At 32.1% G+C, this 17,058-nt stretch overlaps 1 protein-coding gene across 1 annotated transcript; it reads left to right on the forward strand.

Annotated features, from left to right (window-relative positions):
* Nucleotides 1-9,589: 9,589 nt before the first annotated feature.
* LOC114374701 (receptor protein kinase TMK1-like) lies at nucleotides 9,590-13,835 on the forward strand. Its single transcript, XM_028332374.1, has 2 exons — nucleotides 9,590-12,450; nucleotides 13,041-13,835. The coding sequence occupies exons 1-2, from the start codon at nucleotides 10,050-10,052 to the stop codon at nucleotides 13,544-13,546; spliced, it is 2,907 nt and encodes a 968-aa protein (XP_028188175.1). The 5' UTR covers nucleotides 9,590-10,049; the 3' UTR covers nucleotides 13,547-13,835.
* The last annotated feature ends 3,223 nt before the right edge of the window (nucleotides 13,836-17,058 follow it).

The following is a 17,058-nucleotide window of genomic DNA, read 5'->3' on the forward strand; positions in this document are numbered from 1 at the left end:
AAGATAACGTAGCCGATTATTCTGCAATGCCAGCAAGTCTTTTTCTTCTGTGTGATTCCAAAGTGGCAACTAAGTAAAGAGAATTGGCAGTTGAGGAGGAATCAGGATCTGTGAGGTTGGCGACTTGACGTTGCTACTTCTGTTTTTGTCCCCTTATCCTCCAATTAGCCCTATGTTTTCTATGGGGGTTGGGGAAGCAAGGGAAAAGTTATCATCACTTTGATGCTTGTCATTTCACAAAAATATTGGTCAAAAGAAAGATCCAATCATAACTCTAACAACACTAACAAAAAAAGGGGATGAAAGGGCATTTTTGTGACAACCCCCAGGCACTTTTTGGTGGTGTGGAGTAGTTTTAACTTAATTGAGAGCATACTTGAGAATTTATTATAAAATTAGGTTTGAGATAAAAAATAATTTTATCATCGGATTAAGATTTTTGTTCTAGTTTTAATTTGTTGTATTTGCATTGAAATATGATCACAGCATTCTTACTTATAAACTAAACATTCACTAAGTGAACCGAAGATAAGTTACTCTAAAGTTTAATCAATCCCATATTTTTTTTTTGTTTTTTCAGTTATGTTTCTCCATCTACATCTTATATTCTTTTAATCAGTATCGGCCAAATCAACCTTATATATACTGTAATGTTATCATCTTCTATGGTTCATGATCAAATTTGGTTGGACAAAAAGCAGGACCGAAAGAAAGTTTTAATAGCCTTTGGTAGTGTGAGTATTATCACATTTGTGTTAAATTTTTTAAAATTAAACAATAATAAAAAATAATCAAATGATTTATATTTTAATATATTTTAAAATATTTATATTAACTTGATTTTAATATATATGAAAAAGATAATAAATAATTTTATATTAATATGAAATTTTGCATGCTTAATTTATGTTAAAAAAAATTTAATCCAACAATAATTTTATAAAAATATTATACACTTAAAATTTATAAAATAATATAATAATTATCAAAATTATATTAATATAATTTTATTCCTCCTCTCTTTATTTATATATATATATACTCACGCGCGCGCGCATGTCTCGTTTGGCAAGGAGCATACTGCATCGATCAGTGCTAAAGCGGCCACTCATACCATTTGGATATACTTGGTCTATTTTGGACAGGGAATTTCCAAATCCAATTACAATTTGATTTAATTGTCACAGCTTGGATTGTAATATTGTACTATATATACTCATAATGACATCAAATTAATTATCATTTTATTCGGAATAGGATTAAACAAACTACGGTTATGCAAATGCTAGATGAGATCCCTTTAAGTAATTAATTAAATTAAATACATACCTAAAGTTACTTGGAATGCCAAAGTAAAGTTGAAGTAATTAAGCAGTAACACGTTGAAGTAAACTTTCACTACGTGATTTATAATTTGGAAATCCTACATATGATTTTTCCAACCTCCAAAAGTTGCAATAAAGATTTGTGTAAATATGGGGAGCCTCAAGCATTCCTCTTTTATTGTTTTGGCGCCAAAACATTTCTTTCATTTTCCATAATTGTATCGTATCGTTGTGTAATCGCTTTCTGTAAGCATGCGTATGTATGTATGTCTTTATTCTTAGGGAGTAGAAATAGAGTAGGACTGAATTAAGCTTTTAATATTTGAACATCATTTCATTTGTACGTCTTGTAAATTTAAGGCTCAAGTATGGTTATTTACTTTATATGAATCATTTTGTAAGGTTTGATTTGGCTGTAAGGTTGTTTAAAAGCTTATCATCTTTATTGTAAGGATTTGTGAATTCATATTGTCGTATTTTTTTAATATTTTTTATTTATATTAAAATAATTAACGATATCTTTATTTTGATATCATATATTTTTTCCTTATAATGATTTTAAAATAAAATAATAGAGGAGTGTATACTATATATATATATATATATATATATATATATATATATATATATATAACATAACAACTTTAGGGATGTGTTGATGATTGAGGTTCGTCGGAAAACCATGAATACTAATAATGACGTGTTGTCTCTGAATCTAAGCATCATGAATCATTAATCCCCACCGTCCCGGTCCCGAGGGCTGAATTGGATCCACATAACACATTCATTTCCCACCGTCCGAAAAGTGTGAGACGATTCCCTGAAATAATGATAAATTAATCTTATAAATAATTTGATAAATTAGTATATAGTATGGTAGATAATTTAGTTATTGAATATATAAAAAATATGATAAATTAGTCTTGTAGATAATTTAGTAATAAATTGGTCACTAAATATTACAATTTAATAACAAATTGATCATAAAAAATATAATATATTATCTAATTGATCATTAAATATTATTTTTCTCTGATCTCAAATTTAAGAATAAAAAATATGACACACTAAGAAAGTAGTTAATCATGTTTAATTGCATTAATTTTAATTAAAAAATATTTTTTTCTCAACTTACTCTCTTCACTAGAATTTAGTATTAAGGATAAGAAAGAGTCATTGAAACTATAACCTCAATTAAATAAAAGATATTTTTTAGATAGTAAATTAAATAAGATAGAGTTAATTGAAATTTTCCTATATTTAACACAAAGAAAAATGTGTTTTTTCCTTATATTTGAGACCAGTGGGAGTATGATAAAATGATTTCACAAATTTAACAAATGTAACACCATGATGAATCATACCAAAAAAAAATGGTCTAGAGGTTATACAAGTGTGAGGCTATATAGTTGATGATGATTTAAATGAATTAATTAGTATTACCTATATCAATAAGACGTATCTACTTTTCCAGTAGCTTACCACTTAATAATTCAACAATTAAGCGTGTTGGACTTGAAATAGTTATGGTAAGGGTGACTACCTAGGAAATTTCCCAAAAAACATGTAAGTGAGGACAAAATACGTTGAAAAGTGTCTTGTTGGTTTGTAGCGATAATTATTGATTCTGGAAGCAGTCAAAATAGATTGTCAAGGTCTTGGAAATGACTAACTACGGATGGTTCTAATCGGTGGAAGGTTCTAACCAACAAGGATGTTAGGTGAGTTGTCACTTTGTGAAGTGTCATAGTGTGTGAGTCATTGAGAAGTCAACAATTAGGAGCGTTATAAATAGTATGACTAATTTATCACACTTTTTATATATTCAGGGACTAAATTTGTATTTTTATCTTTCAAGAATCAATTTATCATTGCATCATACTTTTAGGGACAAATTTTTTTATTTATCGTAAACTATTTGCTAAAATATATGAACTTAAAAGATATTTAAATAACTTTTTATTTTCATTAAAAATATTTTTATTTTTGACGACTTTTGGAAACTTATGTTTGACTTGAATTCTTTCTTTATCCCTCGTTTATTTAGGTAGAAATAGAGGGGGAGAAAAAGGGAGAGGGGGGAGTGACATATCATTAAGTGCCATATAATTGGACAATTTGGTTCATAGAAGGGGTAATGGGTACTTGCATATGTTTGGTCATAGAAGATATTAGTGTATACAAATTAGTCCTCTGATTGTGATAACTTCTTTACACTTACACTGTTCCTTTTGTGATTGTTAATTAAGTATGATAAAATTGCAGCATAGGAGTTAATAGATTTAAGGACTAATTTGTACCATCATTACTTTCATAGATCAAATCTATACAAACTTCTATTCTTAGAGACCAATTTACTTAATCACATTACACTTGGTATATGTTATTGTTGTAGTTAATGTTATTATAAAATTTGACTCAAATTGGGCGGTTGAATATATCTAACCTGGAATGTGACACCCTCTACCCACACATAAATGCACTAATAATAAAAAGAATAAGAAATCAAAATTAATTAAAAGTTTTTGAAACACATTTAAATAAAAGCATTTCAAAAGGGTAAAAGGCTTACATTCATTTTTCTAACATCATAATATAACTTGTCCAATAAATAATAAAATCATCTTGGCTCGAAACAAGGTCGTTCAAGACTTCATGCAATTAATATAGAAACTTATGTCCCAATGTCACATCCTATCAGAGCATTGTGTCTCGACGTCCTTCAGCATAAGGTTTCTTAAAGCAATTCACCTAGTCATTTGCTCCCACGAACATAAAGTTCGAGATCATCACAGGATCCAAAATACAAACAACACATGGGGAGTGAGTTATCACATTCCTAACTAATAGAGAGAAACAAGACAACACGTAGATATACATATCATATAAATGAGATATAACTTACTTAAACATACTCACGTCATTCCACCACTTTGTCGCATAACATCACATCACAACATGTCTCATTCATTTTTACGTCATTCATGTACTCAAGGATCAAAATACAATATCACTAAATCAATCAATATTGATCAATACACAAGCGTTATGCAACCAATGCACTAAGACTCAATCCTATATGCAATGTGGTACCATGTTACTGAAAAACCTCATCGGGCGCCTAGGAGTACATGACAAGATAAACCACACACTAGTAAGTTAGGTCACTCTCACTAGGTAAAATCATAGGGAGACCAATTAGGGTCACGCTGTTTTGCGAGAATACTTCAACCATGTGGAATCGGCATAGACTTAAAGGAGCACTCAAACTGGGTGTATTTACCCCCGAGGTCTACACTCCGAAGAGTCCGTCAGAGCCTCTCCCTCCTGATTCAGGTCTAACTCAAAAAACATTTTAGCACATATACTTTATTTATGAACTGTACAAAGCACACGACTCCTCAATAGTTCTCAAAATAATTTTATCTCGTCGCGCTTGTGATTAAACTTGTTGGGTCGCCACAGTGGTTCCCATCATAATACTTGTCACACATTAACTCGTCGCCCTTAAAGGATCTTATAGTCGTGTGATTGTATGATTTATAGCTCACAACTCAATGCACACAACATCTCAATGCACATATATATTACAAGTCAATACATAACTCAATTTATCACATACATTCGGTCTCAATCACAATGGTATAATCTCAATTTAACATGTTATCACACCTCATGAATCATATACACTTTACCTATGAATTATGCAATACACACAACTACTCAATTATTTTCAAAATCATTTTGACTCGTCGCGCCTCAGAGTATTCAACACGTCGAGTTACCATAGTGGATCCCATTATAATACTCATCGCGCAAAAACTCATCGCCCTTAAAGGGTCTTAAAATTGTGTGACTGCACAGTTCATAGTTCATAACTCAATACATATAACATCTCAATACAGATATCATTAATCACAGATTCGATTTGTCACTTACTCATAATTTGAGTCATCATTTCATAATCTCACTATAACAATTTATACAAAATGCTTCTCACAACATGGGGAGTAAAATCCCTTAAACAATTCCACACAATCATATTAAAATTAATGAATCAAAATCATAGGTCAAAACACGAAAACATCAAGAATACTCAAGTTTATCAACCAATTCTCATCAGAACATCAATTGGTACGTCAAATTCAACAATATTGTATTTATAATCATAGAGGAAAAATTATAATTTAATAAACATCCCAAAATAAACCCCAATTTAATTCTTCAAGGATCCCTACACATGTTCATTATAACCCCAATTGCGATAAACTCATCATTTACCTCTAAGCGGGCTCACGTGTGTATTTTGACAATGATAGCGGTATCTCTAGCGGTTTTCCTGTGATTCCTCAAGCTTTTCCTTTGATTGTTCTGCTAGGGTTTCTAAGCATTAGAGAGAAGGAGAAATTGAAGCCTTCATTCCACTGTCTGCGTGTGATGAGTATTTTTCCCTCCCCAGACATTAAATTGAAAATCCCAACAGTGAAGATATGCAAAAATGAATTGCGAGCCTAGTGTATTTCACAATGATCCAACGGTTAATGAGTCGGAATCATAGTTTTACCCAGACAAGTTTTGGGTGTCTAGGGAAAAAGAAAAGCTCAATGCGAGGGACATTTCTTCCACCGAAGACTTTATCTTCAAAATCCCAATGGTGGTTCTGTGAGGAAATAAGTTTCAAACCTCGTGTATAAATTTCACAATGATCCAGCGGTTAGCGAGTCCGGAATCATTATTTTACCGAGACAGGTTTGAGTGTATGCGAGTAAAGAGAGGATTTTGGGAAAGAAAAAAGGGAAAACAAATTTGAGAGAAAAAGATAACGTAAAAATGAATCATCAGTTTGAAAACTGACCTAATATATCTCTATTTATAGTTAGGATACTCTCAGCCTATTATTTACTCTATTTTATTTCCTATCAAATGAATAAATAAAATATCTTTTTTATTTTTTCTTAAACAATTATTTTAATTAATAAAATTATTTTTTCTTATTTATTTAATTATAAAAACTTTATCATTTTTCTAAAATTTTATTTATTTATAAATAATAATTCTTTTTTATTTATTTACAAAAATGAGATTACACGGAAACCAACTTTTGATTGAGTTGATTTAATTATTATAAATTTTGACTTCAACTGGCCGGTTGGACTAATTTAATCAGGAAATGAACTTTTGACTGGGTTGGTCTAATTATTGAATTAGCTGTGCAACAAATCCAATAGTGACTTTGACTGGATTAAATTGGTGTAATCAATTCTAATATGCTTAGTTAATGCATTGGTGAGTAACTCGGTGATTTATATAGTGATTCGATGGTTAGAGTTATTGACCTGACCTTATACATAACTCACGGTGCCACAAAATTGACCGTGTATATTACCACTATTCCATCATAGTTACTTATTAAATACATGCCAATATATACTAATGACCCACTAATTCTTCAATATAGACTCAGTTAATAACCAATTAGGTTCTTAATGTGCTACATCAAAAAGTTTGTTAAACTATATTTATTCACTATTGATAAAAAGAAGAAATTGTAAAGGTGTATATTCATTTTGATTCATGATAAATTAATTCTTACCAAAGATAAAAATTTTAATTTAGTTACTGAATATATAAAAAATGTGATAAATTAATTTTGTAGATAATTTAATGATGGATTAAATACTAAATTTTATAACTTAATGTCAAATTGATTATCAAAATATATAATTCATTATCATATTGATCATTAAATATTACAACTTAATGAAAATTTGATCTCACAAATTTAGATCAATTTGTTGTATTTTTATTTTTTTTATATTTGGAAACTAAAATTTAAATTTTTTATCTTTTAAAGACTAATTTATTACCATCTCACATTTTCATATATGAAAATGAGTATTTGCCTAATTGTAAATAGGTTGAGAAGTTAAAAGATTAAATAATAGACATGAACACTTTTTTTGTTTGGATGATATGTGAAGGGAGATATCGGAAAGAAACGAAAAAAATAAATAAATTGAGAAAGAAAATTAGGAGGGATTTTTTTTAAAAAAGATTTGTCCATTATTTATTTATTTTTATCAAAAAAATATTCTTTCCCGTTTTCTTTTCTCTATCTAAAGTCTAAACATAGGGTAAGGGTATGAAGGATTAAAACTAAACAAGTGTTACTTTTTTTTTTTGGTGAAGTTCTGTTTACTAAGCAAGTACTGTTACTTTCAAAGAATAAACTTATGTATTTATTCAAAAAAATAAATTTCTTATTTTATTCAATATCTTTTATTTTTCCACCGACGAGGAATTGTTAAGAATGTCACTGGTATAATATACATTTTTTAGATTTAATAATACCCATGGAACGGGTGATGTGGCATAGTTGTGACATGTGTTGTTCACGAAATCAATTTACACAATTTTTTTTCCATCGGCTGAGTCAGCTGCTTTTTACGATATTAAATTTTTTTAACATGTGTGAAACTATATTAACATCACAATTAATCATAAATAATAATAATTTTTTAAGCTAAATAATTGTTGTCCCATAATGTATGTGTAGAGTGCTTATAAATTTGTTTCCAAAAAATAAAAATTCAAATTTTAGTTCTTAAAAGTGAAAAAAAAATGCAATAAATTCATCCATCCACTTAATTTCTGTGTCCGTGAGCCTACGTAACATATTCAAGGATAAATTTGTTAGTGTACTACACATCCAAGAGCAAAAATAGCTATTTATAAAAATATAATTTAATCTTTATCTTCTCTCATTTTTAATGGTTACAAGCATAACTTTACAATAAATATTTAAAAAAAATAAGAAAACAAGTATAAGTTAGATCAAATATAATAATAAGTATAAGATTGATTAATAAGCATAACTTGTATGTTATTTCAAATTTTTGCTGTGACTAGGTAGTAATACAATCAAGTTAAGTATTATTTTTTTGTAAGGATTAACTTTACATTTATACTTGAGTTTCATACTTTGGACAAGTTAGTGTCACATTAGACATTTCAAAGCAATAAACAGAATAGATTTATTAATTAATATTTACTTATTATTATGTTTGTTCTAACTTATGCTTGATTTCTTATTTTTTAAATGTTTATTATAATGTTATACTTGCAACAATTAAAAAAGGAAAAAAATAAAAATTATATTATATTTTGGATAAATAATCATTTTCATTATTGAATGTGAAGAAAGTTAACAAATTTTTTATCCTTAAATATATCAAATAGACTCTTTCATTAACGATAATAAACAAAATGAACAGATGAATAAATTTATTATACTTTTAAAATTTATCCGTAACCTAGATATTTAAAAATAAAAATGACTTTTTTTTTCATGCATCTCGTAAACTTAGTTCATATATTTATCACAAGTTAAGTCCGGTCAACACTTCCTTAATTACAAATATACCTCTGGTAAAAAAAAATTGTGTAAATTATCATTATTATATCACATCAAATAAATGAAACACAAGGTGGCAAATTGACCCGTTGAGGCTCCTTTTAGAAACTTATTCTCAAAAGGGGCTGTTTCGAAACTTTTTTCAGAGGGGGGCTATTTTTGGAGGAAACTCGCTAATGGGGTTGGTGAGTTGGACACGTGGCAGCACCTGATGGACTCGCCAGTGGAGATGGCGAGACACTGTCCACGTGACGGATCTCGCCATTCGTAACGGCGAAATGCTTTTTTACGGACTTTTTTTTTAACTTCAAACAGGTATAACTTTTGATAGGAATGTCCGTTTGAGGCCCATAATATGTCAAAATGCTCGAAATTGAATGAAGAATCCCCTAACAAATTTCCAAAGGGGATTTGGTCAACTCATTTTTCCAAAAAATGCCTCTAAGTAGCTCAAAAATAGGATTTAAGATTAAAGAAATGGGTGGTTGAATCTTAAATCCATTTTTTGGAAAAATGAATTGACCAAATCCCCTTCAGGAATTCGTCAGGGGATTCTTCATTCAATTTCGAGCATTTTGACATATTATGGACTTTAAACGAATATTCCTATTAAAAGTTATACCCGTTTGAAGTTAAAATTTTTTTTTTCTGTAAAAAGCATTTCTCCATTACAAATGACGGGCCCGCCACGTGTACAGTGTCTTGCCATCTCGACTGACAAGTCCATCGGATGTTACCACGTGTCCAACTCGCCAACCCCATTGACATATTTCCTCCAAAAATAGCCCCCCTCTAAAAAAAGTTTGAAACAACCCATTTTAAAAATAAGTCTGGTCAATTTGTCACACAAGGTACATAAAAGGAGGCAGAAAATGAAAGAGCTGGAAGTTCTGAACAGAGACGGTCATGGTGGACTAATCAGACTGAACAAGAGTGTGATAGAGAAACTCGCTTTTATTATGCCTTAGCTTCCTTTCTTCATTGATTAAAAAGAGTATAATACTCTTTTAAATCTCACATTCCCCTCCTTAGTTACATCAAAATTTCCCCGCTTTCATTCTCTTCTCCCTTTCTTCATTCAACAACATCTCTCTCAATTAAAATTCCCTGTTTTTTTTCTCTCTCTTTTTTTTTTTGTTCTCGGTAACACACATTTATACTCACGTGTTCTGTTCTTTTCATCTGGGTCTGTTGTTGCTGTCTCATTCTGTTCCTAGGACTCAGATGTCGATCTTTGACACAAATGGGGTTGAGTTTTCCGGGAAAGTTTCTACCTTGATTGTTGTTTTCTCTGTAGGGTTAAGGTAACCATGATGGGTATGATGAAAATTTGCGTCTTTGTGTATTTCACCCTGATGATCACAATGGGTTGTTATGGTGTCACAAACCCGAATGATCTCAAAATTCTAAATGATTTCAGAAAAAGGATGAAGAATCCAGAGCTTCTCAAATGGCCAGACAACGGAAATGACCCTTGTGGCCCTCCTTCGTGGCCTTATGTGTACTGTTCTGGAGGGAGAGTCACTCAGATTCAGACCCAGAATCTAGGTCTTGAAGGATCATTGCCTCCAAACTTTAACCAGCTCTCAGAGCTTACGAATTTGGGTCTTCAACGCAACAACCTTAGTGGAACATTGCCTACTTTCAGTGGATTGTCCAATTTGGAATATGCTTTCTTGGATTACAATGAGTTTGATAAAATCCCATCTGATTTCTTCAATGGACTCAACAACATCAAGTTCTTGTCTTTGGAGGTAAACCCTTTGAATGCTACCACAGGGTGGTATTTTCCTAAGGACTTGGAAAATTCAGTGCAATTGACCAATCTTTCTCTGGTGAATTGTAATTTGGTAGGAACATTGCCTGATTTCCTAGGCACATTGCCCTCTCTAAAAAATCTGAGGCTTTCAGGCAACAGATTGACTGGTACAATTCCATCTAGTTTTAATCAGTCTTTAATCCAGGTTTTGTGGTTGAATGATCAAAAAGGAGGTGGGATGACAGGTCCTATTGATGTCATTGCTTCAATGACTTTCCTCAGACAGGTTTGGCTTCATGGAAACCAATTCAGTGGGACAATTCCACAGAACATTGGAAATCTAACTTCCTTGCAGGAGCTCAACCTCAATAGCAATCAACTTGTTGGCTTGATTCCAGATTCCTTGGCAAATATGGACCTTCAGATACTGGTATTAAACAATAACGGTTTCATGGGTCCAATACCTAAGTTCAAGGCTGCCAAAATATCTTATGATTCCAATTTATTTTGTCAGTCCAAGCCTGGGCTTGAATGTGCCCCTGAAGTTACTGCACTCCTGGATTTTCTCAATAATCTGAATTACCCTTCAGGTCTTGCTTCTAAATGGTCAGGCAATGATCCATGTGGAGAATCGTGGTTCGGATTGAGCTGCGGTCAGAATTCAAAGGTATCTATAATCAATTTGCCAAGACAACAGCTGAATGGTACACTGAGTCCCTCACTGGCTAAGTTAGATTCACTCCTTGAAATTAGGCTTGCAGAGAATAGTATTACCGGCAAAGTTCCGAGTAATTTTACTCAATTGAAATCTTTGAGGTTGTTGGATTTAAGTGATAACAATTTTGAGCCACCACTGCCAAACTTTCATAGTGGTGTGAAGGTTATTATTGAGGGTAACCTTCGTCTTGGCAATCAACCTGTAAGTAGTCCCAGTCCCATGCCTATTACAAGCACACCACCTTCAAGTGCACAGCCTTCACCGCACAACCCGTCGCGGTCACTGTCCCCGCCATCCTCCCATATGCAACCTTCTCAAAGGCAGAGTCCAAGCTCGAATTCGAATCAGTTTAGTCCTGTTCGGTCAAAACCCCAGTCAAATGGCTTCAAAAGATTCAAAACAGTAGCTATAGTTGCTGGAGCTGCAATCTTTGCATTTGTAGCTCTTTTGGTTACTTCTCTCTTCTTATGTTGCTTGAAGAAGGAAAAAGCCTCCAATGTTGTGGTTCACACAAAAGATCCATCTTATCCAGAAAAGATGATTAAAGTTGCAGTTATGGATAGCACCACTGAAAGCTTATCAACAAAGACAGGGATAAGTTTTCTGACCAACATTAGTGGTGAAACTGAGAACTCTCATGTAATTGAGGATGGAAACATTGCCATCTCTATTCAAGATCTACGCAAGGTCACCAACAACTTTGCTTCAGAAAATGAGCTAGGCCATGGTGGGTTTGGAACTGTTTACAAAGGTGAGCTAGAGAATGGCATAAAAATAGCAGTGAAGAGAATGGAGTGTGGAGCTGTTAGCAGTAGAGCACTGGAGGAGTTTCATGCTGAAATAGCTGTTCTTTCCAAGGTCCGGCACCGGCATTTGGTATCCCTGCTAGGCTATTCCATTGAAGGAAATGAAAGACTTTTGGTTTATGAATATATGCCTATGGGTGCTCTAAGCAGGCATCTTTTTAATTGGAAAACCTTGAAATTGGAGCCATTGTCTCTGTCACATAGGCTTACAATAGCGCTTGATGTTGCTAGAGCGATGGAATATCTTCATGGTCTTGCACGCCAAACCTTCATCCATAGAGACCTCAAGTCTTCTAATATTCTACTGGGTGATGATTATCGTGCAAAAGTTTCTGATTTTGGTCTGGTGAAACTTGCCCCGGATGGCGAGAAGTCTGTGGCAACAAAGCTTGCTGGAACATTTGGATACCTTGCCCCTGAATATGCAGGTATGTCTTTTCTGTAACCTTGAAGCAGTTGTTGAAATTGACCCTGATAGCATGTTTTGGTGGCAATGACCTTGTTGATCTCTCGGTAGTTATTGGTTTATTTCAGTTAGGATATCTTTAAAATAAAATACGTCCAAGTATAAAGTGTACAAATAAGAGGTCAAGTTTTCATTGTTTGTTCATTTTTTTAGGAATATGCAGATTAATTTAATAGTGCTGTAGTAACATGTTGTTTGGTCTTTTCTATGTTGTCAGGCATGTTCTGTTCCTTCAGTTGCTAAAAGCATAAAACTGATTTTTCAAGCCCCAAGGCAAACTAATTACTTAAAATATGCTGTTTTGTATTTATCTATTCTGCAAGTAGTGTTTGCACACATTATTTTAATCAGTTAAGAAGAAAATGATGTCTAACAAGAAAATATGTGTTTAGATGTGAGTTCAATACTACAGAATTTGTAAGCAATATGATCTTCAAATCCTTGTATAAATATAAATGTGATTGAATTGAATCTCTACACTTGTTGAACTTCTCTGGTATAAGTTTGATGCATCTAGCTTCCCACACTAACATAAGCTTCTGTGAGTTGCAGTGATGGGGAAAATCACCACTAAAGTTGACGTTTTCAGCTACGGTGTGGTCTTGATGGAACTTTTGACCGGACTAATGGCTCTTGACGAGAGACGGTCAGAGGAAAGCCGATACCTAGCGGAATGGTTTTGGCAAATCAAATCGAGCAAAGAAACACTTATGGCTGCCATTGATCCAGCTCTTGAAGCAAGTGGAGAGACTTTTGAGAGCATTTCCATTGTGGCCGAACTTGCTGGACACTGCACTTCCAGGGATGCAAGTCACAGGCCTGATATGAGCCATGCAGTTGGCGTGCTATCCGCATTAGTGGAGAAATGGCGACCGGTTGATGAAGAATTTGATTATGGCTCCGGCATTGACCTCACTCAACCACTTCCCCAGTTGCTGAAAGCTTGGAAGGAATCAGAAGGCAAAGAATCAAGCTATACAAGTGCACACAGTGAAGGAAGCATGCCAGCTAGGCCTACTGGTTTTGCAGACTCTTTTACTTCTGCTGATGCAAGATGATTTGGATTGTAGGTAACTCCAGTGCAATTTGTGGATCTTGTTACTTGGTCTTAACTAATCAAATTCACTTTATATTGGCCATTTCTGTGTTGGCAGCATATAATTTATTTGTTTCCAAGTTTTAGTCTCTGGACTTTTAGAGAATACAAGTATGGAGATGTAGATAAAGAAATATTATTTTTATTCTTTTTATGTTTGTGTGTCTATATACAAATTCTAAAATCTATAACGAATCTTAGCTACACGGTACGTTAATATTCATCAATAATGCTACATGTGTTATTCATGTTATACGTGTTATCCATGTTGTACGAGGCCAATTATTGTATTAAAAATGTTTGGCAATAGCATAAATTACAAATGTACTACCAAGTACCAAATGAAATTGTCTAGTCAAAGAGTTTGGTTGCATAAATTTATTGTAACCCTTTTATATTTATTTCACAACATGGCCATAGATGAAGAAGTGAACACATTAGCGAATTTGGGTGGTGAAAAGTAAAGGTGCAAAGCAAAGTCTGAACACGAGAATGTCACATGCACATGCACTCTTTTTAGTGCAAGTCTGTGAAGTGTTGACGCTATTTAGCCTTGTGTTGGACCACTCTTATTGAATTGGTTGAAGATGAAAGTTGGTGGATCGGGGGCAACCCAACATGATCACTCATATATATATATATATATATTGATTGTTGGAGTATAAGTGTGAGGTGAAGTCCCACATGAGTAGAAGTGAAAAAATTCAGTATCATATAAGTGAGGAGAAGACCCATAAACCTGAACCTTAAGGTTTTGGGTTAAAGTGTGATGTCAAGTTCCCTTATGTGGTTGTTCATGGTTCATTAATGTAAATTTCTCCCGTGTTTATTTCCCTCAATTTCCCAACAATTGGTATTAGAGCTGGTTTGATTTGGTGACCGGTTCAGACAAGTAAGATGACAACAATGAATTGTTAAACTTGAGAATTCCTTTTATATATATATATATATATATATATATATATATATATATATATATTTTCATGGGGAGCTATGCTTTATTGATCTTATTTAAGTTCCTGTCTCAAGATTTAAACCCTTAAATCCGTGGTGTGGGACTTGAAAGGTACAATGGTTAGTTTGGAATTAAAACACCTCAACTTTAGGTGCTATGTTTTGGCTTGATAAGTCTTCAAGTAGCTCTTCGTAAGGTCCTTTTTGGAATGAATACAAGGATTTAAACTTTGAAGCTGAATAAGTTCACTAAGAGGTAAGATAGGGTTCAGTGTATGAGCCGTGTGATAATGAGCATTCTGCTCATTGATATCATATAGGGTAAATTAATTATGTGGTCCTCTAGAAGAGACATTAATATATGATAGAGAATGTGTCTAAAGCCAGATGAGGTGGTTTTTTTTAGGGTCATTGCTTGTAAGACTCCTTAAGACGTGTTGAGCTCAAGAAAATTCCAATTATGTGAGCTCTTTTATGACAACATATATGCAATTAGTTAATAAACTGAACTGTTTATCAATTACTAAACTCAGACGTTATTATCATTTATCAATGGCAAAGATAATACTATTAATTTTTCAATTCTAACTCCACTACATTATTATGTGTACCGTGTACATACATAACTAGGATGTGGAATTTAAACACGAAAACTCTACTAAACTTTAATAACTTGATTCGAGACAAAGCTGTGGAAAAAAGTCATGACCGATAAGCCAACTCAGTTCTTAATCCTGTCTCACAAATATACATTGCTCTTTTACGTAGTTCACCCAGTCTGTTTATTTTCTCAGGCCAATTCTATGGTGAGTTAGTTAGGTCAATTTGTGAGTTTTTTTTATTACTAAATAATATTTAAAATTACAGCAAAAGATATTAAAATTTAAACTATTCAACTTTTAGTTTTTATTTTATGTTTGTTATTTTTCTGTTTTTTTTTAACTTATTTTGGTTCAAGCTATGTATCTTGATCACGAGTCTATCTTATTGACATCCAGTACCACACTTATTCTTTTTCACTTGAATCCCATCTCCTGTCAATCAGGATTAAAAATAGTTGAATTGTTGAAAGAAAATAATTTGTTACATAAAAAATTTGGTCCCACCCTGGTCGGACCGGTTCAACTGAAATCCAGTGGTATAACCAGGTCAGTTTGATTATTGGACTGGTCATGCGTCCAACTTGAAATGATCTGATGAGTTTGGGGTACGAACTCGTTTTTAAGATCCAAAAAAAAATCAGGACTTAGTATAATTGTGTTCTTGAATTATTATTTGTAGACTTGTGCTATCAACTTTAATTATTTTAGATTTTGGAGTATAAATGAACATTTCTTAATCAAATAAAGTTAGTTATATACTTATATATAATAGATATATATATATTTTTAATTTTTTTAATATATATCGGGTCAAATTGGATTAATTACTGACCTATTGATTGGACCACTGACTCACCACCCTCAATCGAGTCAATTACCGGACCCAACTTCTTAACTTTGGTTTGTTAGATAGGAAAAAACTTGAGAGAAGGGATATAGGAGAGAGAAATTTGTATCTTATTTTATTTTAAAAATAAGACTAATTTACTAAAATAACCTTACTAATAAATTTTGTTTGAACAGTAGTAAATTAAACTAAAAGTTGGGTTGAATATGTGTGTGTCATATTAAGAGAGAAGTTGATTATTAGATCTTATTTAAATAATTAAGATTAATAAATAAATATATATAACTTTTAAGTAGTCATTTAATTGCTAGAGAATTTTTAAATTTAATTATTCTGTATGATTATATTGTCTAAATTCATAGTTTTTAATATTTTTTAAAATGGGAACAATAAATATTGATCTTTAAATATGATTTAAATTGTCAAAATTAAAAGGTAAAAATATTTATTCATTTTTATATAATCAAGTGAACACTTAATAATTTAAAATTTTGATATTATAATCAAATTTAATGAAGTAAAATATTAATTAATTTTTAAATTATGTAATTTTTTATTAATGAAGATTTTTAAGAGATATAATTTTACCAATACTTATATACAAGTCTTGTGTCATTGCAGCAATATTATAATTTTATCAATACTTATATACAAGAAATAGAGAGAGGTTAATGCATAGTAAGAAGTAATAATTGAAGTTAGTGGAAAAATAAAAAAAGGGTGCTGGGTGGAATATTTTCATCTTATGGCTCATTATTTCAACTCTTGCAATTATGCCAATAAAAGGAATAACAAGGTGAAAGAAAGACTGATTGGTGTGTGTTTGGTTATAATTTTGTTTAATTAGATTTTTCTTGGGTGGAAATTGGCACATGCATATTTTTGGGACATTTGAATCTTCCGCCTTTTATTTTATTTGGAGGAACTCGGTTAGAGAAACTTGCTTCAACTTCTTCCCAGGATGAGGATGGAAAGATTAGAGACACTACACGAAAGTACGTTTTTATGCAATTTCATTCATTAATAACTAATAAGATACCAGTATAAATGCACAAATTGGCACAGGTCATT

This window comes from Glycine soja, chromosome 11 (genome assembly GCF_004193775.1).
Source record: "Glycine soja cultivar W05 chromosome 11, ASM419377v2, whole genome shotgun sequence".
NCBI classification, from domain to species: Eukaryota; Viridiplantae; Streptophyta; class Magnoliopsida; order Fabales; family Fabaceae; genus Glycine; species Glycine soja.

Bases quoted from the DNA above. Each gene is read 5' to 3' on its own strand.
- LOC114374701 (XM_028332374.1), top strand. From the start codon at position 10,050: ATGATGGGTATGATGAAAATTTGCGTCTTTGTGTATTTCACCCTGATG. The intron at 12,451-13,040 runs GTATGTCTTTTC...TGTGAGTTGCAG, and splicing joins CCTTGCCCCTGAATATGCAG to TGATGGGGAAAATCACCACT.